This window comes from Panthera onca, chromosome A1 (assembly GCF_046562875.1).
Source record: "Panthera onca isolate mPanOnc1 chromosome A1, mPanOnc1 haplotype 2, whole genome shotgun sequence".
Lineage (NCBI taxonomy): Eukaryota > Metazoa > Chordata > Mammalia > Carnivora > Felidae > Panthera > Panthera onca.
This window is the reverse complement of record NC_138339.1, coordinates 221,263,131-221,284,634: the sequence shown is the minus strand read 5'-3', so window position 1 is coordinate 221,284,634 and position 21,504 is coordinate 221,263,131. Positions and strand designations below refer to the sequence as shown.

General features: G+C 43.8%; 1 protein-coding gene across 7 annotated transcripts in view; it reads left to right on the top strand.

The window, feature by feature from the left end:
• Positions 1 to 21,504, top strand: part of ATP7B (ATPase copper transporting beta) — a 78,428-nt gene that overhangs the window by 3,896 nt on the left and 53,028 nt on the right. For 2 of the 7 annotated variants that reach the window (XM_060637263.3, XM_060637261.3), the window contains exon 1: positions 17,437 to 18,432. The exons of 3 other annotated variants lie outside the window; for them this stretch is intronic. In XM_060637263.3, the coding sequence (XP_060493246.3) occupies positions 18,184 to 18,432 (249 nt within the window). In that variant the 5' untranslated portion in view covers positions 17,437 to 18,183. Of the gene's footprint in view, positions 1 to 17,434; positions 18,433 to 21,504 lie in introns of those variants that run through there. 2 more of the 7 variants (XM_060637260.3, XM_060637262.3) reach the window with 2 other exon arrangements.

The window sequence follows — 21,504 nt, the reverse complement described above, 5'->3', positions numbered from 1 at the left end:
GTGCAGAGGCCAGAAGTGGAAAGACAGATTTGCCCTGAGTGGCTTGACAGCCTGGGAAGTGGTTGTGGAAGGCTCTGTTTCTCAGGCCTTTGGACTTTATCCCACAGACGGGGGAGTTTGCACAGGGGGAAATGGTGTATGGTGCTCTTCGGAAATAAAGGGCAAACTGGGAACAGAGGTGCTGGAGACCTGATCAGAGGCCTTTGCTGGGGTCATCCCATCCAGATCCAAGGTGGCCAAAGCCCTACAGAACTGGGAGTCCCGTTCCTAGTGTCATGTCAGGAGACAGTGGAGGTTTTCTGCACTCTTCAGTGTCCAGAGCATCAGAGGCAATGGTAGTCCTTCTAGCAACAACACAGAGAATAGTTGGTCCAGGACTAACTGGGAGTAAACTGCGGTGGGGGAGGGGTGCCGGGGTGGTTCAACCAGTTAACCATCCAACTCTTGATTGTGGCTCAGGTTTTGATCCCAGGGTCGTGAGATCAAGCCCCACGTCGGGCTCTGCGCTGATAGTGTGGACCCTGCTTGAGATTCTCTTTCAAAACAAAGAAATAAACACTAAAAAAAAAAAAAAAAAAGCTGGCGGGGGGGGGGGGGGGAAGAGAATTGGATTTTTAGTGCTTCTTTATCTGACATCTTCGTTGCAAGGATGGAGATGACCCAAGTCCATTACTGTCCACTGATGCCATAGCACAGGTAGCAGAATGTGTCCATGTTCAAGCCTGTGCAATATTATTTTATCAGTAGGATTAGAAATCCTTACCCAGTGAAATTCTCGAATGTCTGACTTTTTTTTTTTTTTAAACTAAGTTAAAGGAAAAAAATCTAAGCAGATCAAAGGTCGATGAGATAAAGTAGAGGGCAAAGCAGAGAGGGACTTTTCATTGTGATGTAACCAGCATGGCAAATAAGATTTAAAAACACCAGTGGTTTGAAACCTGTGGATTCAGAATGCAGCAATTCTGTTGAAGCCTCTGTTCCCACAGAAACTAAAAATTACTATTATAAAAGTAATTTAATTCTGTGACTGAAATTTGGAAAATAAAGACCAAAAGGGGAAAATTCACTTTTATTCTTTCTTACTCTTAGGATGGCTGTTAGCATATTTGTAAACTTCCTTCATTGCTTGCTTTCGCTGCATCAAGTTACTAATTTTTAGAAATAAATACAATCTTGTTTCTGAAAGATAACCAACATTAACGTCTTAGGCCTATTTCAGTCCAGTGAGCTCAGTCAGTCTTTCCTGTGTGTGTGTGTGTGTGTGTGTGTGTGTGTGTGTGTGTGTGTTTCTTTCTCTAAACTCAGTGGTGTTGTTTTTTTTTTTTTAATAGTCTTTAAAAGCTGCCCATCACGGAGGCTGTTATTATTATCAGTAAACTTGTATGCCCTCTCCCTATCTTGGAGGACCACTTGGTGTAGTCTGAAGTTTCCTCCCAGGCTCCCTCCTGCTGCCCCCGCCCCCCAGTCCAGGGTCCTCCAACTGCTGTCCCAGGGCCCTGCTGCCACACCACAGGGACAGAACTGCTGGGAAATGCAGGCAACCCCCCCTTGATGCTGCTAGTGGTTTCTTGTTTCTCATCTCATCTGTGCCTGCTTTTCACTTGTTCTGTGTCAACTTCTTGCGACTCTTTCAAACCTTCCCTGCTTGCTCATCTCTGCCTTCCTTATTTTCAACAGATGACCTCAGTGCTTACTTCAAGAAAGCTGGATACCATTGTATATGGTTTTCTTCATCTTTCTGCCTCCCTCAGTGCATCTTCTTCCAGAATTTTATTTATATCTACAACGTATTTTCACTTCCTCATCTAGTCTCAGGACAGGCTTGCTTTCTTTTCAAGGTTCTCTCCCTGGCCTCAGTGCCCCTGTCCCGTATCCCTTCTTCTCTACCTGTTTTGGAGCCCTTACTGGTCATGTCTTTTCTCACCTCCAGTCTTTTCCTCTTTCTGCAGACTTCTCCCTTTGGTTTATAAACTCATGCCATTTGCCTTCATTTTAAAATCTCTCCCATTACCTGTGTCTCCCGTTTGCTCTCGTACTATTTCTCCCCTCTCCTTCTTTCTCAGTCTTCCAGAAAGAATCGTCTTCATTTGCAGGTTTCCACTCACCTATTCACTTTAAGATTTTTCTTTTATTATTCTATCAGTTTATTGGACATAAAAGAAATGTCTATAACCATATATGTAGTTATAAAGCATAGTAAGATAGAGAATGCCTGTGAACCTACCACCTGACCCAAGAACGAGAATGTTGTCCATGCCAACATGGACATGAATGGCATCCACTCAACTGTTCCTTCTCTGGTGTCACCGTTAGAAGTACCCACTCTAGAGGTAACCGCCATCCTGTTCTTTGTTCGTTGTAACTCAGCTTTTGTTTTTGTTTTTGTAAAATTTTATCACACATATATGAATGCCTGAACAATACATTATTTAGTTTTGCTTGTTTCTGAGCTTTATAAAAATTCCGTTGTCGTGTGTTTAGTCTTCTGTGCTAGCTTCTCTAAGTAGATATCACATTAAGAAAATTATTTATTTTAGGGGCTCCTGGGTGACTTGTTTGGGTGTCCCACTTCGGCCCAGGTCATGATATGTGATCTGTGAGTTCAAGCCCCATGTCGGGCTCTGTGCTGACAGCTCAGAGCCTGGAGCCTTCTTTGGATTCTGTGTCACCCTCTCTTCTGTCCCTCCCCCACTCATGTGCTCTCTGTCTCTCTCTCTCTCTCTCTGTCTCTCTTTCTCAAAAATAAATAAACATTTAAAAAATTAAAACAAAAAAATTATTTATTTTAAATAAAAATTTTTAATTTTTAATTCCAGTATAATTAACATACGGTGTTTATGTTAGTTTCAGGTGTATAATATAGTGATTCCCCAATTCTCTACATTATCCAGTGCTCGTCGTGATGCGTGTACTCTTAATCCTCTTCTATTTGCCCATCCGCCTACCTACCTCCCCTCTGGCAATAGTTTGTTCTCTCTGTTGAAGAGTCTGTTTTTTTGTCTCTCTCTCTCTCTCTCTCTCTCTCTCTCTTTCCTTCTCTTTTTTTTTGCTCATTTGTTTTGTTTCTTAAATTCCACATAAGAATGAAATCATAAAGTATTTGTCTTTCTCTAACTGATTTCACTTGGTAATATACTCTCTAGATCCATCCATGTCGTTGCAATGGCAAGATTCCATTCTTTTTTTTGTGGCTAATACCCCATTTCATATATATACACACATATACCCCACATCTTTATCCACTCATCTGTGGATGGACACTTGGGCTGCTTCCATATCTGGACTATTACAGATAATGCTGTGGTAAACATAGGGGTGCATATGTGTTTTCAAATTAGTGTTTTAGTTTTCTTTGGGTAAATATCCAGTACTGGAAGTACTGGATCATATGGTAATTCTATTTTTAATTTTTGAAGCAACTCCATACCGTTTTCCACAATGGCTGCACCAGCTTGCATTCCCACCAACAGCGCATGAGGGTTCCTTTTTTCTCCACATCCTCATCAGCACTTGTTGTTTCTTATGTTTTTGATTTTAGCCAGTCTGACAGGTGTGAGGTAATATCCTATTGTGGTTTCGATTTGCCTTTCCCTGAAGATTAGTGATGTTGAGCATCTTTGCCCGGGTCTGTCGGCCACCTGTATGTTTTTTTAGACATATGTCTATTTAAGTTCTCTGCCCATTTTTAATTGGATTATTTGTTTTTTTGGTGTTGAGGTTGGTGTGTTCTTTATACAGTTTGAACATCAAGCCTTTATTGGATATGTCATTTACAAATATCTTCTCCCATTCGGCAGGTTGCTCTTTTGTTTTGTTGATGGTTTCTTTCACTGTGCAAAAGCTTTTTATTTTGGTGGAGCCCCAGTAGTTTAATTTACTGGCCATTACATTTCTGAGATTCGTTGTTGTGCAGTATGCCATTGTGGGAATATAGCACCGTTTATCCATTTTGCTTGAAGGATACTGGGTGGTTTGGGTGCTTTTGCAATTATGAGCATTCTCCTGGTATATACACTGGTGCTCTGTCCACTTCTGTTCCTGTTGCTTCACCTCTTGTCTGGAACCTCCTTTGTTGAGGATTCCATGAATGCCAAAGGCAGATCCTCCCTAATTCTTATTTTAATGGTGTCTCTAATGATGTCAAAAAAAAAAAAAACAAACCGCTTAGGGGTGCCTGGGTGCCTCAGGTAAGCGTTAATCGTCCCACTCTTGATTTGGCTCAGGTCATGATCTCTAGGTAGCGAGATCAAGCCCTGCAGCGGGCTCTGCACCGACAGCGACAGTGTGCCTGTGTGCTCGTGTGTGGGTGCTTTCTCTCTCTTTCAAAATAAATAAACACTAAAACATTTGAAAAACAGCTTTATTAAGATGAGTCACAGGTACATGCAATCATCACAACAATCAGTTTTATAGTATCTTCATTACCTCAGAAACAAAGCCTACACCCTTCATCTATCACTCCCCACCTCCACATGGTCCCCTTGCCTAAGCAACCACTAATCCACTTTCTATATCTTTAGATTTGCCTATTGCAAAGATTTCATGTAAATGGAATCTTTGTCTATTTCTGATCTTAGGGGAAAGCTTCCAGCCTTTCGCCATTAAGTATGAGGTTAGCTCTTGGTTTTGCAGAGATATGCCTTACCAGGTTGAGGAAGTTCCCTCCAATTCCTAGTTTGTTGAGCGTTTTTATCATGAAAGGATTTTGGATTTTGTCAAATGCTTTCGCTGTGTCTGTTGAGATGACAAAGTGTCTTTTGTTTTTTATTCTATGTCGTGTATTCCATGAATTGATTTTGGATGGTAAGCCAGACTTGCATTCCTGGAAAGATCCAACTTGGTCATGGCATGTAATATTTTTTATATGTTGTTGGATATGGTTTCCTACTGTATTGTTGAGGAATCTTTTTGTCCATATTCACCTGAGATATTGGTTTGTAGTTTTCTTGTGATATCTTTGTCTGGTTTTGGTATCCAGGTAATGCTGTCCTTATACATAGAATGAACTGAGCCGCGTTCCCTTGTCTTTTGTTTTTTGGAAGACTTTACTGAAATTTTGTATTAATTCTCCTTAATTAATATTTGATGGCATTCAGTACCTGTCTGAATGCCTGGGCTTTTTTTCTTGGAAAGCTTTCCGATTATTAATTCAGTATCTTACTTCTTAACAGTTGATTCAGATTGTCTGTTTCTTCTTAACTCAGTTTTGGTAGTTTTTCTTTTTAGAATTGGCTGTTTCCATCCAATTTACCTAACTTGTTGGCATATAGTTGTTTCTAATTGTATCTAATATAAACCTTATTTCTTTAAGATCAGTGATAATAACCCCTCTTTCGTTTCTCATTCTAGTACTTTGAGTCTTTGTTTCTTTGGTCATTGGTCATTCTAGCTAAAGGTTTGTCAATTCTATTGATCTTTTCAAAGAATCAGCTTTTGGTTTCAACAGTTTTCTGTATTTTTCTATTCTCTATTTCATTAATTTTTTTCTCTAATCTTCATTATTTTCTTGTGTTGTGGGTTGAACGGTGCCCCCAAAAGATAGGTTGAAGTCCTAAGCCCTCGTACCCGTGAACGTCGTCTTACGTGGAAATAGGCTCTTTGCAGGTGTAATTAGTTACATTCAGATGAAGTCATACAGGATCCTGGTGGACCTTAAATCCAATTACTGCTCTCCTTATAAGAGTACCATATGAAGACACAGAGAAGAGAAATCTTCCTGATTACTGACACAGAGATTGGAGTGATGCTTCTATTAACCAAGAAATGCTAAGGATTGACAGTAACCACCAGGAAGTAGGAGAGAGGCATAGAACACATTCTCCTTCAGAGCCCCCCAAAAGGAAAATCTTTGACTTCTAACCTCCAGAACTAGGAGACAATAACTTTCCAGTACTCAATTTGTGGTATTTTTTTACAGCAATACTAGGATACTAATATAACTTCCTTATGCTTCTTTAGGTTTAGTTTGTCTTTTTTTCCCAGTGTCTTAGGCAGAAGGTTAGGTTATTGATTTGAGATCCTTCCTTCTTAATACAGGCATTGACAACTATAAGTTTCCCTCTAAGCATTGCTTTAGCTGCATCTCATACATTTTGGTAAGTTGTGTCTTCATTTTCGTTTATCTCAAAGTATTTCCTAATCTCCCTTTTAGTTTCTTCTTTGACTCATTGGTTATTAAGAGTGTGTTGTTTAATTTCCACTTATTTGTGAGTTTCCCGGATTTCTTTCTTTACTGATTTTTTTATTCTATTATGAGTGAAGAACAGACTTTGCATTATTTCCATTTTATTAAATGGGTCTGGTTGGTTTACAGTGTTGTTCCTGTCTTCTGTTTTGTGATTCTGCTACCAGTTCCAGCGTGTGGGTGTTTTTCCCCACGCCAAGCACTTCTTGGGCCAGCTGGGTGTTCTACAACCTAACTTAATTAGCTTTCTGGAGATAGCATCAGATCCCACAGGTTAAGAGCTCAATTCTGCAAGACTGAGTTCTAAAGACTCCTGCTTCGCCAGTTCAGACACCAGTTGCAAGTCCAGACTGTTACCTGTGCCTCTGACTGACTTCTGACTCGTTGGGTTCAGTTAATTTGCTAGAGGGGCTCACAGAACTGAGAGAAGTACCTACTTATATCGTGTGTTATAAAAGGATGTCACTCAGGAACAGCCAGGTGGAAGAGTTGCATTGGGCAGGGTATTAATGAGAATTTTAATCTGCCATCACTTAAGAGATTCCAAGGCCTTTAGGTTTCCTATAAACCACAATGTCACGTGTTTCCTTGTTGATATTCTGCACAGTTTTGTTCATTTTTGAAAGTGGGTATTGAAGTCTCCAAGTGTCACTGGTGAATTGTCTTTTTTTTAAAAAATGTGTTATTTATTTTTTAAAATTTCTTTTAAGTTTATTTATTTATTTTGAGAGAGAGAGAGAGAGAGAGAGAGAGAGAACATAAGCAGGGGAGGAGCAGAGAGATGGAGAGTCCCAAGTGGACTCTGCACTGTCAGCGCAGAGCCCCATGCGGGGCTCGAACTCACGCGATCATGACCTGAGCAGAAATCAAGAGTCGGACACTTAACCACTGAGCCACCCGGGCACCCCTGAATTGTCTTTGCTCTTCTCATTTCTGTCCGTTATTTTTGTCTGGGAACCCATTTTGTGTTCTGTTTTTAGATGTATATGTTTATAATTTTTACATTTTCCTCATGGAGTGACTTTTGTCATTATAAAAGGTACCTCTTTATTTCTGGTAACATTGTTTTCAAGTCTGTTTTGTTTGGTATTAGCATAACTACCTCAGTGTTCTTGTGGTTGCCATTTGCCAGATGTATCTTTTTCCATTCTTTCATTTTTAATCTATTTGTGTTTTTGAGTCTAAAGTTCATGGAACTTTTTGGATGTGTAGGCCATTATTATTAGTAGTAGTAGTAATAGTAGTTTTTCATTAGATTTGGAGAAGTTTTCAGTCAATATTTCTTTGAGTATTTTTCCTACTTTGTCTTTCCTGGTCTCCCATTACACCTGAGTTGGTATGGGCAGTGGTGTCCCAAATTTCTATGAGTGTAACCGAACCCAAATCCATCTGCCCAATACAAAGCAGAACCGATCACCAAAACATTAGGTTTGCAGCCAGGAAAGGGTTTATTTGAGAGGCAGACAAGTGAGGAGACAGGAGGGCAAGCCTCAAATCGGCCTGCCTAAAAGAGGAGAGAACAAGTTTTTTTTTTTAATAATCGTAGGGGTTGAGATTGCATACATATTGATGAATAGGGCAGGGAAACTTATGACTGTTCATGAAGCACAATGTAGCATGTGCATTGAGCAAATATACATATAACATATATCCCATGTTCACTTTAGAGGAAGACTTAATATTCAGCCCTGATGTCAACAGGTTATCTTATATCTTAGGACACGGAGACAGGGTGTGGGCATGCTCCAAGAGCTAGTATAAACTGGATGGGGTCTTGGCTTGTTATCTTGGGTAAGGAAGGCAGGGCCTTGCTTGTTCATAGGCTGGAACTGTATCAGTTGACCACGAGCCCAGGCTTCTGCAGAGACAACTAGTGGGTTTGATAGCGGGGTCTGAAAAGACACAACAGGTGATTAGGGGGAAAGAGTTCTCTGAGAAACAAGCTTTAAACTTTATGCTAGTTTCAACCTCATTAACCCTGTGGGTCACAGTTTCATGAGGTTCTATTAATTTTTTTGCATTCTTTTTTTCCTCTCTGAGATGGCATTATCTCTTTGAGCTCTCTTCTTGCTGGCTGATTCTTTCAGCTCAAATCTACTGTTAAACTCAACTAGTAACTTTTCATTTCAGTTTCTATACTTTTCAACTGCAGAATTTCCGTTTGGTTCCTTTTTTACGATTTCTGTCTGCTTACTGATATTTTCTATTTGATGTGACATTGTCACCATCCCTTTCTTTATTTCTTTAAAATGTTTTTAATGGTTTCTGCCTTTGTATATTAAATCCTACATCTGGTTGCAATTATAGGCTGCTTTTTTCCCCTGGTGTATGGGTCATACTCTTTTTTTGCGTGTCTCATAATTTTTTGTTAGAAACTGGACATTTTAGACAATTCTGCATGCTGCTACTCCCTCACCACCCCACCCAAGGGGTTGCTTTTTTTTCTTTAATTTTTTTAATGTTTATTTTATTTTTGAGAGAGAGAGAGAGAGAGAGACTGAGACTGTGAGTGGGAGAGGGACAGAGAGAGAGGGAGACACAGAATCTGAAGCAGGCTCCAGGCCCCAAGTTATCAGCACAGAGCCTTACGCGGGGCTCAAACTCACAAACCATGAGATCGTGACCTGAGCCGAAGTCGGTTGCTTAACTGACTGAGCCACCCAGGTGCCCCCCAAGGGCTCGCTTTTTTATTATTTAGTGACCTACTAGATTATTTTAGTGGAGACCTTTTTTTTTAATGTTTATTTATTTATTTTGGGAGAGAGCAAGAGCGAGAGCAAGAGAGAGAGAGAGGGAGAGAGAGAATCCCAAGCAGGCTCTAGCTGATGTGGGCCTCGATCTCAATGACCATGAGATCATGACCTGAGCCGAAATCAAGAGCCAGACCGTTCACCCTGGCAGTATTGAGCCTCTGTTGTTGTTTCTCAAGAGGCACAGCCCTGAATGTGCCCTCAGTCACCTTGTAATAACAATTATTTTGTCTTTGTGGTTTTTCCTGGCTGCACCTAGCTATTAAGCTCCACTAATTGCTGGCTGATCTATTGTTTTCAATAATGCCAGGGGCATACATTGCTCCACAGCTGGGTCCATTCAGACTCAGGCTCCTTTGATGGGATGTTCCTGAGCTCAGTGTTTTGAGATTTGTTCTGACCCTGGTCATATTCTCCCTCGTGGCCTCTTTTCCCAGGTCACTCCAGCAAACTGGCCAGCCTATAGTTTCGTCTATATGTCCAGTCGATCCACCTGTCTCCTCCCAGTTGCCTCACCCAGGCACAATTTCTGAGCCAAGGCTCGAACTGGGGATGGCAACGATGTCACACTTTTCTCTGGCTCTCCCTCTTTTAGAGTTGAGTGCGTGGAGAAGGGAATTCGTCAGGGGCACGGGGTCGGCAATACCCTCCGTTCTGCTCAGCTTTCCCCTCTTGGGTTGGAACCACAATGTTACGAACCAGAGCAAGGGCAGTTGAGGCCCCATATTCTGGGTGCACCATGCTCAAGGTAGAGCCTTTGTACCACCAGCGGGGACTAGTTGGAAGAAGGGAACCTCCACCTCTTGGCTGCATCAGCCTGCAACTTAGCTTCAACATCAGGATGAGATGGACAGGCTAAGAAGTGCCGATGCCTTGCCCCTCCTGGGAAGAAAGCCCACCGACTGGTTGCTGGGTGGAGAGTGATCCCTGTGTTCTTGGCTGCACCAGTCAAGTGGAGTTTCCACCTCGCTGAGTTCGGAGAGGTGAGGGAGTGAGGTCTTGAGTCACACAGCGCAGACTCGGGGCTCCGGGGTGGGGGGCGGGGAGGAGGGCCTCAGTCAATTAAGTGATTAAGCATCTGACTCTTGATATCGCTCAGGTCATGAACTCACAGTTCTTCATCAGGCACTGTGCTAGCCAGGAGCCTGCTTAGGATTCCCTCTCTCCCTTTGCTCCTCCCCCCACTCTCTCTCTCTCAAAACAAGTAAATAAACTTAAAAAAAAAAAAAAAAAACAGCACAGACTCTTGCTGTTTTTAACTAATGTTAGTAGGTTTTCAAAAAAATTTTTTTAAAGTGCTTATTTTTGAGGGAGAGAGACAGAGAGAGAGACAGAGAGCAGGGGAGGGGCAGAGAGCGAGGCAGACACAGAAACTGAAGCAGGCTCCAGGCTCTGAGCTGTCAGCACAGAGCCTGACGCGGGGCTCGAACTCACAAACTGTGACATCACGACCTGAGCTGAAGTCAGACACTTAATCGATTGAGCCACCCAGGAGCCCCTAGTAGGTTTTCTTGAATTAAATCGTTTCTTCATTTGCTATATGTCTTTAGGATCATTTCCAGCTATTTTTCATATTTGTTCGGTTTCTTTAAAATAATTTTCAGAGGCACCTGGGTGGCCCAGTCGATTAGGCGTCCACTCTTGATTTTGGCTCAGGCAGTGATCTCATGGTTTGTGAGATCAAGCCCCGCATCAGGCTCTGTACTGACGCATGGAGCCCGCTTGGGATTCTCTCTCTCCCTCTGTCTCTGTCCTTCCCCCAAATAAATAAATTTAAAATAAAATAATTTTCGCCAATTTCACTGGGGAGCTGATCTGCATAACTCGTACTGCCATGCCAGAAGTTCCTACTCCTCTACCGCATTTGACACTTATAATAGAATTGTATTGTGTTTGGCTGTGTATAAGAGAAAGCCCAAAGCAACGTGGCTGTCAGTGAAGTCTAACGGCATGTGTCCCAGGTTGGTTTGGCATCTCAGGGTCATCAGGGATTCCGCCTTCCTTCTGCTCTAGCAAGCTAGATTCCGCTCTCTCTGCTCTAGCAAGCTAGGATGCAGCTGCATGTTCCTGAGACCTCATGGCCTTAAGCTGGCTGCCAGGACTCCAGCCATCTAATCCATGTTATACACAGCAGAAATGAGGAAGGGGTAAGGGCAAACCCACTCTCTCTTTTAAGGCGCCTTCTCAGGACCCCTGACAAACAGCTTTTCCTTATGTTTCATTGACCAGAACTTTGTGTCTGTTTTCAGCATTTTTATTTTTTTAATATTTATTTATTTATTTTTAAATGTTTCTTTATTTTTGAGAGAGAAATAGAGAGGAAGAGAGTACAGGGGAGGGGCAGAGAGAAAGGGAGACAGAATCCCAAGCAGGTTCCCATGCTACTAGCCTGTCAAGGGGCTCAAACCCACGAACTGTGAGATCATGACCTGAGCCCAAATCAAGAGTTGGGGTCTTAACCTACTGAGCCACCCAGGGGCCCATGTTTTCAACATTTTTAAGTTAGAAGATTTTATTGTGTAAAATTGCAGCTACTTACCTTCTCTTGGAAGCTCTGACAAGGCCCTTTGACAATAATTGGCCAGAGCACAGGAGTAACTGCCTCTTTTAGGTGGAGCAGGTTAACAAGAAAACCACAGGATCAAAATGGTGCCACTTAGGTTAAGGCCCCAAGACTGTGTAAACCAGGGGTTCCTACCTAACCTAAGTGAAGTTTCAACCTCCTGCAGAAATACAACCCTTAACTGGTTAGGAGTTTTCTGATAAGCACCAGTGAGGTATTCTGTCACGCGGGTCTTGTCTGTCCCCTAAAGGAAGATGAGGTTCGGCACATAGTAAGACCCTCTCCCCTTCCCTCTCAGGGAAGGTGATCTTGTCTGAAACAATCCTTTCAGTCTTTTCTTTTCTGTTGCTTACAACTTTCAGGCCCCACCCTCCTTCCCTTAAAACCTTCCATTCTGTACAACCCCTTGGGGTGCCCCTTTACTTGGTCGATGGGGTGCTGCCTGATGCATGAAGCATTCCATAAAGCCAATTATATCTTCAAATTTACTCAGCTGATTTTTCTTTTTTTATTTTTTTTATAAGTCCTGTTCTCAGTAGTAGTTGAGTTTAGACTGTTGGCTTAGAGGAGAAAAGAAGTAAGGGAGAAGAGAGCCAGCCTAGGATGGGGTACCTTCTGAATGTTGAATACTTGTTTGAAAGTTTGGCAGTCTGTTTTTTATAGCAAAAAATTACGTGAGTTGTTTTTGTTTAGTTTTCTGTGTCATTCGTTCAACAAATACTTATCGAGAAACGTAAATGTAAGCACTGTTGTAGTGCTGGGAATACAGAGGTGAGTAAAGAAAACAGACAAGGGTTTCCTGCGCTTGTGAAACTTACATCCTAATGGAGAGACAGTCAGTAAATATATAAGTAAGTAAAATATATATTACCGTATCAATGGTAGTTGAGTACTCCAAAAACTTGGCAGGAAAGGATGGGCAGCGGCAGCGGGAGTGTTTGAAATGAAAAGGGGGTAACCGGGCAAGTCACTGAGAAGGTGACATTTGAGGAAGGTGAGGAAGTGAACCACCTGGATATGGGGTGTTGGAGGAGGGTTGTTTTTAAGCTGAGAGAGTAGAGAGTAGTGGGCACAAAGGCCCTGAGGGTGGAGCATGCCTTGTGCTTTGTTACAAAAACTGCCGGATCAGAAGAGATTTAGCCCAGTGAGTGAGGGGTGAGCAGTGTGTGGATTGGTTGCAGAGGAGACGGGGAGTGGAGCTGACTGCAGTCGTCTGACTTCCCCTTTAAGGGGACTCCTCTGGTTTTTGTGTTGAGAATAGACTTTAGGTGCCAAGAACCACCTGGGGGATTGTTTTAGTACCGCAGGTGAGATGTGCTGGTGGTTTGGACCTGAGCTGTATGTAGTAGGGGGTACACATGGATGCTGCACATACTTAAACATGGAACTGACAGGATTTGCTCAACATTTACCTGTGGGTTTGAATGCAGGACGCAGTTCTTATCAAGGGTTAATGCAAGTGTTTGCGCTGGGCGAGTGGAAGGGAGGAAATGGGAAAGACGGTGGTAGAAGCAGGGAAGGGGCAGAATACTGGGAGCTCAGTTTTAGGCAAGTTTCACATTTGAGATGCATATTAAATAGCCAGCAGGGGATGCTGGTTGAGCCTTTGGATCCCTAAGTGTGGAATTGGGAGTTACTGGGTATAAGTGGTATTTCTACTGGACTGAATGAGTTCACCAAGGAATGAGTACAGACGGGGAAGGGGTCCAAGGGCTGAGCTGCAAGCCACTCCAGCACTAAGGGGTTTGGGGACCAGTAGGCTCCTGTGAAGGCCTCTGAGAAGAATCTATCAGGGGGGGTGGGAGGAAACCCAGGAAGGGGTGGGTACTTGGAGCCTGACCTCGGGGGTAAGAACAGTTCACCCTACCGCCAGAGGGAAGGCGCTAACACAGGTGGGCGGGTGGTTGAGATGTTGGCAACTTGTTTTGCTTCTGTTATTTCAGCGTAGTAGAAAGCAGGCTCATCAGTGGAGAGAGACTGGAGCTGGGGGTAGGGAGTGGAGGTCAGAGGAGCAGCGGGGTGGGGGGGGACGACGGGTGGTGAGACGTCTGGCACGTCCTCCAGGAGAGTGGAGAGGGAGGGGACTAGGGAGGTGCACAGTTGGACGGCTAGTGGCCTCTCCAGGTTCATGGTTTTGAGGCAGCATGGCCGACCAGCCTGGCCATGTTTGGTGTCATCCTCATTCAGCTGGGGGCCGACAGACCCAGAGTTTGGGGTAGTCTGGGGCCGTGGAGGAAACCAGGGCTGGGGTTGCACCAGGTGGGCATCAGATGACCGGAGCAGCCAAGGGAGTTGAAGGTGTATGTAGTTAACTGTGGAAGTGAAACATTGGCCTTTACTCTGACAATCTCAACTGTTTCTCTTTTTGGCCCTGTCCAGTCTCTTTATGGTTTAGAACTATTGTAATTTTTTTCACTGTAGGCTATCAAGCCAGGCATGTTTTTTTTTTTTTCGTTTTTGTCTCCTGCTAGTAAGCTAATATAAAAACTGTGCTTAGCTAACTGTTTCAGTCTCAGAAACCACCAATTCCTGGGGTGTGAGGAGCAGCCCCCCAGTCCTTTCCCTGGCAAATCTCCCAGGGTAATTGGCCTGCAGCAACCCCTCCCACCCCGAACACCTAATGTTTGAAGGATGTCTTTTATACTTTCATACTGTCCTCTCCTGTTCTTCTCTCCTAACCTGCTAATGAACTCCTGAGGGCAGAGTATGTCTTGTGTCTTCTGTTGCACATAAGCGCCTGAATGGTTGGCTCTCAGGCTGTAAATTATATTCATTTATTAACATTCCGCCTCCGTTGTGAGGGATGTGCTGTTTGTACTGCTCATGTTCTCTGTATGGGAACCTTCTGGGCCACTGCTTCCCAGCATATGGCTTAGTGTCAGGTTCTGTTGTCCTGTCCTGTCACAGGATCTGGGGTTCCTCTGCCTGTCTCGGGAGGACTGGCCCAGTGTTTTTCCTAAGAAGCCCCACCCAGGGTGAGCCTCGAGCCAGGCCAAGCTGGTCATCTTTGGAAAGTGCTGAAATATTTGAACCAGATGGCCCTCTTGCATATAGGGTCGTCTGTCCCAGAGGCCATGGAAACGTGAGCTGCCCATCTGCCTTTGGGCCCAGGATCCTCAGGTTGCAACAGGAGGGTTTAGGACATCAAAGGGATTTTTATTTTTATGCAAACAAGATCCACAGAGACTGGGAAGGTGAGTCGGAGATAAACAAGGTGAATTTATTTTGGAAGACCGCTGAGATAATTTGCACATGTGGGAAGCAAAATAGTTTAGCATGAGGAGACCCTTGAAGACCTGTAGTTCTGGAAGGAATACGTGAGAGGTGAGTGTGCCCTTCCCCCGTGGTAACGGGGACAAAAACCACCGTGCAGTTCTAGGTGGAAAGCGCATTCAGATCTGTCTGTACTTCATCTCTGTGAGCATGTATTTAACATCTGGGGGATGATATTTGTTCATCACCGTGTTAGGTAAGACGGAAGAACCTCGTCTTCGGGAGCTTGCAGTGTTTCCTGCCACTGGGCGCAAGGGCTGGTCCGGATACAGCCTCAGTGGAGAGAGAAGACTTGGCCTCCTCTAACCGTAGAGGCTCCATACCTGCCAGGTCTGTGGTGTTGCGTCAGTGACACTGGAATTCGGGTGAAGGAGAGAGAGAGAGCCCTGCTGGCGTGAATAGAGGCCAGTCCGCTGAGAGCAGGACTTAAAAGGATAAGGAGGATTAGCCAGACAGAGGAGGGGACCCGGGGGTCAGGTGTGAGGAAAGGGGGAGGCGCAGGAAAGAGGAGTTTGGACTTGATACTCAACCAGGGAAAATGGCTTATGCTTTGGCTGTTTGGCACGTCCCCTAGAACTTGTGGGAACAAAGGAGAAGGCACCATGTTCACCCCAGAGGTACCTCCCCACCATTCCTCCTCATCTCTGCCAAACTGGAAATGGCTCTGTCCGCCTCAGGTCCTCGCCAGCTGTGATCACTTGATCGCTGAGCCTGGAGGCCCTCCTCATTTGTTTAATCCTACTCTACTATTCATTTTCTCTGCTTCTTGTAACCTGATAGTCCCCTCTTCTCTGAGTCTTAGCTCTCATGCCTGCCCAAACTGTATTTCTAAGTCACAAATGATATAAGTCCTCTGTGTTAAAAATTGGCAATTCTCTGCTGTCTATTGGACAAAATCTAAACTTCATGCCTCTTCTAACCTGGCCCCCAGTCTCCTTTTTCTTTTCTTTTCTTTTTTAAACATTTATTTTTTGAGAGACAGAGACAGAGCGTGACTGGGGGAGGGGCCAAGAATGAGAGGGAGAGACAGAATCGGAAGCAGGCTCCAGGTGCTGAGCTGTCAGCACAGAGCCGGATGTAGAGCTCGAACTCATGAACCGTGAGATCATGGCCTGAGCCGAAGTCGTACACTTAACTGACTAAGCCACCCAGGCGGCCCTCCAGCCTCCTTTTTCTAGCTGTGTTCTGGGTCTGAGTGGCCATTTAGGAGAAGTAAAAATATTTTACAGTAAAGCATTTATATTTTCCATAGGTCATGGAACAGGATAGACTCTTCAAAAGCACTTGGGATGTATGATGCCAACTACTTTCATTATTAACTATTCATATCTATAACACAGAACTAGTATTTATATTTAGAATGATCCCATATCACCAAGGAAAATTTGAAATATGGTAGTAACTCAGGTTTTAAAAAGACAGCAGAAATACACGGCATATTTGGGGGAGGATTTCTACCCAAAATGACAAAAATTTTTTAAATATCTGGTGCTTAGGGGCGCTTGGGTGGCTTAGTGGGTTATGTGTCCTACTCTTGATTTCGGCTCAAATCCTGATGTCACAGTACGTGGGATCAAGCTCAGAGGTAGGTTCTGTGCTGACAGCATGGAGCTTGCTTGGGATTCTCTCTCCTCTCCCTGCCCTTCTCCCCACTCACCTGTGCTGTCTAGTGCTCTCTCTCTCTCTCTCTCTCTCTCAAAATAAATAAACATTAAAAAAAAGATCTGGTGTTTAAAGAGATCAGATTAGGTTATCTGGAGAACGCACTTACTATGCCCAATAAAGGAAATGTGGGGGGGGGGGGGGCGGGGGGTCGGCAGGCACACCCAGACCCTGGGTCTGGACCTTATCGGGAAGACCAGAGATGAGCAAGATTTGAGTGATCGCGAGAAAGCAGGGGCAGATATACCGGACTCCTCTGTGCCAGCGGCCCCTATGTGGAGTTGGGCCCCTAGCATCACACATGCCATTCCTTTGTTGTCACTGATTTGAATGGCACTTCTTAGAAATGCAGGCAGATTCTTTTTTGACTGAGCACAAGGAGGATAAGAAGCCAAGGGAGACACATTTTGGAGCTGGCTGCCTGGAGCGTTTTTCAGAAGTGGGAGCAAACACATAGTCACATCCCCACAGGGTAAATAAGAGGCAGAAGAGGAACCGGTCTCCTAGGACGTGTGGCTCATGGGCCAGTGGTGAGGCCGCCTTCCCTCAGGCAGAACAGGGCTCTTGCTCAGCATTTCTGGGGGCAGCAGTGGCAGTGTAACGGGGAGGAAGGGTCACTGTAGGTAACTCCTTAGGAGGCAGAATCCTCAGGGAGCTTGAGCAGAAGCGGATGTGTTCTAAATGCCCTCAGGGACCTGCCACTGTGACCTCACCCTCCCCTGCCAGGGACATGTTCATTCTGCGAGAGGAATGTTTTTACCAACTCAATTCAGTGGGCAGCATGGACACTTTACACACACTGGCAGGGGGCGGCGTTGCCAGGATTAGTGGCTGGCGGAGCCTTTCCTTCCCTGGGTGATGAGGTTGCCTCCTTCCCGGTCTGTGAGCCGGTGGGGGTGGGAAGGGAGACAGTGCTGCCCAGCCAAGTGGGAGGCTGCCTGGATTACCACACTGCCCCCTTCTCTTAATCCTCCTGTGGACAGCTGGGGGTAGCTGGAGAAGCCTGAATTGTGGGTTCGTTCCTGGCTGTCCTCCCACGTACAAAAAAGGATAACAAGGATGAGCCTTTGTTATCCAGTGCGTTTTTGCAGTCAGTTCTTACTGAAGCCAAGCCAAGTTGGTCCAAGGGAAAACAAAGCTGCAGGAAACATGGACCTTTCTTACACCTTCTTGAAAATGCAAGTCATGTTGCCTAGGAAATACTTCTGTCCCCTAGCGTGCTGCACACCGCCAGCATTGGAGCTATGGAAGAGGCCGCTGAAGTTATTCCAAGAAAGCGTTGGAAGTTTGGTAATGAAGGGAAGTGTCATTTCTCCCCTGCCTCGAGGCTGGGTTTCTGGGAGTGCACACGGCCAAAAGGAAACTGTGCTCAGCTTTGGGAGGTGACTGTGTGCCGGGCTCCTGCACACGCCGGCCGGGTGTTCTGGCAGGGCTGGGTGAGGGCACGCGTGGGGCCGTGTGCAGAGATTCCCAGGGCCGAAAGCAGTGTGGTGAGTGAGAGGGTGCCAGTTGGTTGGAAGGATGTAGGTAAACAAGAGTAAATATACATACAGCAGTGTGCAGCCTGCCCAAGTTCAGAAGCTGGCTGCTAGACTTGGCCGGCAGCCTCTCCCCCGCTGGCTCCAGAGCAGAGGGGAATCTGCAGGACTGACAGATCACAGGTGCCACCCCCTGCTAGTTAGGAGGACACTTTTAAAGCATTTCCTTCTCACTCGACCAGGTAGTCTGGTGAGGGTGAACAGCTTGCTTGAATGGTGGGTAAAGGTGTGACCGTGGACATAGCGATGGAGAAAGCCGGGGGTGACACGCCCGGGAGCCCTGAGCCGTCCTTCCTGGCGACTCTGGGTGACCCACAGGTGACCCTCGTGTCCGTCCACAAGCGGTGGTCCTTCAGGAGGAATCCTGGGACCGGGGGCTCCACCAGGCCAGTGACTTCGGAGGAGGAAGGAGAGTTTTCACAGAAGGTTTTGAATGTAACACGGGGAATCCGTTCCAATCAGGTCAGTGCAATTGCAGAAGGGCTAAAAAGCCGAGAGGGAGTTGGACGGGCTTTCAGATGGAGGTTCCTCCCTTGTCTTACGAATGGGGGATCAGGGAAGCGCGGCTGGGGTGGGGAGCCAGAGTTGAGAGGTGATTCTCCAGACTTTATCCAGAGATAAAGTCCATCATGGTAACCGTTGGGTTTCTCGCTTGTTTTTAGGATATTTTGTAAGCCTCTGTGGGGCAAAAGTTTTCCGGAAGGCAGATCAGACAAAAATGGAGTTTTGCCCTCTTTTTGCTTTTTAAAATGTGTACCTTATTTTGTTAATCTCCGTATTTCGACTAAATAAACATTTTGAATGTGTTGCTGCAAAACGAAGCTGTTCTTCTTAAGCAACTGAACATTTTGTTAACCCAGAGGTCAGGTCATGTTCAAAAGTAGGGCAGTGTAACGTTTTATAAGAGCCTTGTAGTAACATTTCCGGGTGGGACTGGTGGTTTGTGTAGGGTCTTTTTCATTGATCAGGGCAGATGAAAAAATACCAGTTAGCAACAAAGGAAAAGTTTTTGAAGTCCTTTGACCCTTTAAGAGTTATGTTTGTTTCTCCTGGGTTTTATTGTTTAAAAAGTCCCCACATTTGCTAAAGGAAATTTTGTGAAAAGAGATTTTTGAAATGTACTATGCAAGAGATTTACATCTGTTGAAGGAAATTTCTGAATGCCCTTATGCAGTGCATGGTTAACTTTATATTTTTAGCTGAGTGTCTAAGACAAATATTAGATTGGGATGGGAATGCTTAACATTGCTTTAAAATGTTCAGAATACTACTTCACAAAATCCAGCCTATGTCTGAGATATTTGAATGTGAAATATCCTAATTTTTAAATGGCCATTACTAATTTCATGTAACTAGGGGAGCAACCTGAACCTGGCTGGGGGAGCCTGTCTGAAAGGAGGACCCAAGTAGAGACCCACGTCAAGGCTGTGGTCCTGGGGATCTGGTGCAGATCTGGGCTCTGCCGTTGTGGGTCTGGGGGACCTGGCAGGTGAGGCCCGGGCTCCTCCAGCTCCAAATGCCCCACTGCAAAGTGGAAGTAGTAAGTGCCACCTCACGGGATTGTGAAAGCACTTTGTGGAGTACTACGGAAATGCAAAATGGTATCATTTCTGCCAAAATTATGATTTTCAGTAGAATTCCCAACTCAAGATGTGTTTGGTGCCCTCTGAATGTCTGGTAGAACTGTGTCAGCCAATTAATCTGTCGGAGCACAGTTCTAACTATTTTTTTCTAGAGCTCTGATTACACAAGTAACGTGCTCATTATACAAGACAAATTTCGGATGAGGCAGGGGGAATAGAGAAAAGTATTAGGAAGAAAATGTAAGCAACCGTATGCCTTAGCCATATATGTGTACATGTATCTATTTATTTATTTACAAACAGAGGATCAGGCCGTGCATGGTATTACCTACCTTACATTTTTTACTTAATATTTTGTGGGCATACACCCACACACACACACATGATGTATATACATCTATATTTATATACACATCTGTATCATCAGGTTTAATTGCAGTCCTGCTTTTAAATTTAGGATTACTTTTAGAAAGAATTTAACTATTCTCAAATGGGGGAAATTTGTAGTAGCTGGTTTAGGATGAGAAGAACCAAGCTAAAAGTCATTTGTAACTGAGTATTTGTTCATCGTCAACGGTGTATTTACTCAAAGTCTATTATAATCAAACTTTGGATCTACTTGAGAGTTAACTTGTTTAGTACTTAGTATGTCTTTTTGATGATAGCCATTTTAACAGACCTGAGGTGCTATCTCATAGTGGTTTTGATTTGCATATCTCTGGTGACTGGTGACGTTGAACACCTTTACATGTATCTGCTGGCGATTTGTACGTCTTCTTTGGAAACGTGTCTGTTCATTTCCTCTTCCTATTTTTTTGTTTGTGTGTAATTATAAAAATAAATATAAATATAAATTTTGCTATTGAGTTGTATGAATTCTTTATGGATTTTGGCTATTAACCCCTTATCAGATATGTGGTTTGCAAATATTTTTTCCCCATTCTGTGGGTTGTCTTTTCATTTTGTTGATGGTTTATTTTGCTGTGTAGAAACTTCATAGTTTGATGTGGTCCCACTTGCTTATTTTTGATTTTGTTGCTTGTGCTTTTAGGTGTCATATCCAAAAAATCGTTGCCAGGATCCATGTATGTCAAGGAGCTTTTTCCTGTATTTTCTTCCAGAGTTTTATGGTTTCTGGTCTTCCATTTAAGTCTTTAATCCATTTAGGGTTAATTTTCATGAGTGGTGTAAGATAGGGGTCCATTTTCATTCTTTGACATGTGAATGTCCAATTTCTCGAGCACCGTTTATTGAAGAGACTATTTTTTCTCTCCACTGAGTATTGGCTCTCTTGTCAAATATCATTTGACCCTATATTGTTATTATTTTTTAAAAGGTTTATCAACGATTTGCACTTCTTTTTCTGAGGATTCTATTTCGTAGCAAGTTCCTACTGTGCATTACAGAGTAGCATACATTATAAATATGCATCCACACCTAAGTCTTTCAAAGGAATATACTTGTTTTATGTTTAGCTGATCATACCTACAATTCTAGGCATAAACTTACATTTGTTAGCCATTCTAGAATACAATTTTGTGTGATGAAATGCTAACTAGATTATTTCACCACATGTGACAATCACATGGAATTTATCAATAATGATAATAATAATAATAATAAGCAAAAATAATCCCAAGTTCATTGACTTCGGTCATATAATTATCTGAGTTCATAGCGTTGCTGTGACATTTCTTCTAACCAGTGGTACTGTTGCATGTATTTAATGTAGGTCTTTTACATCCTGATCTTGTAATTCTGGCAAACGACCTAAGGGAATTATGACCTTATGATTCTGGCTTAGACCGTTTCATTCAAATATTAAAAAATATTCCAAAGAAAAAAATATTCCAAGATACTGACAGTTGCTTGGTAGTGACAGGCTCGTTATGTAAAATTTCTTTGACGGGAAGGGCTTGCAATGTAGTGTTATCAGAGAAGCTGAAAAAAT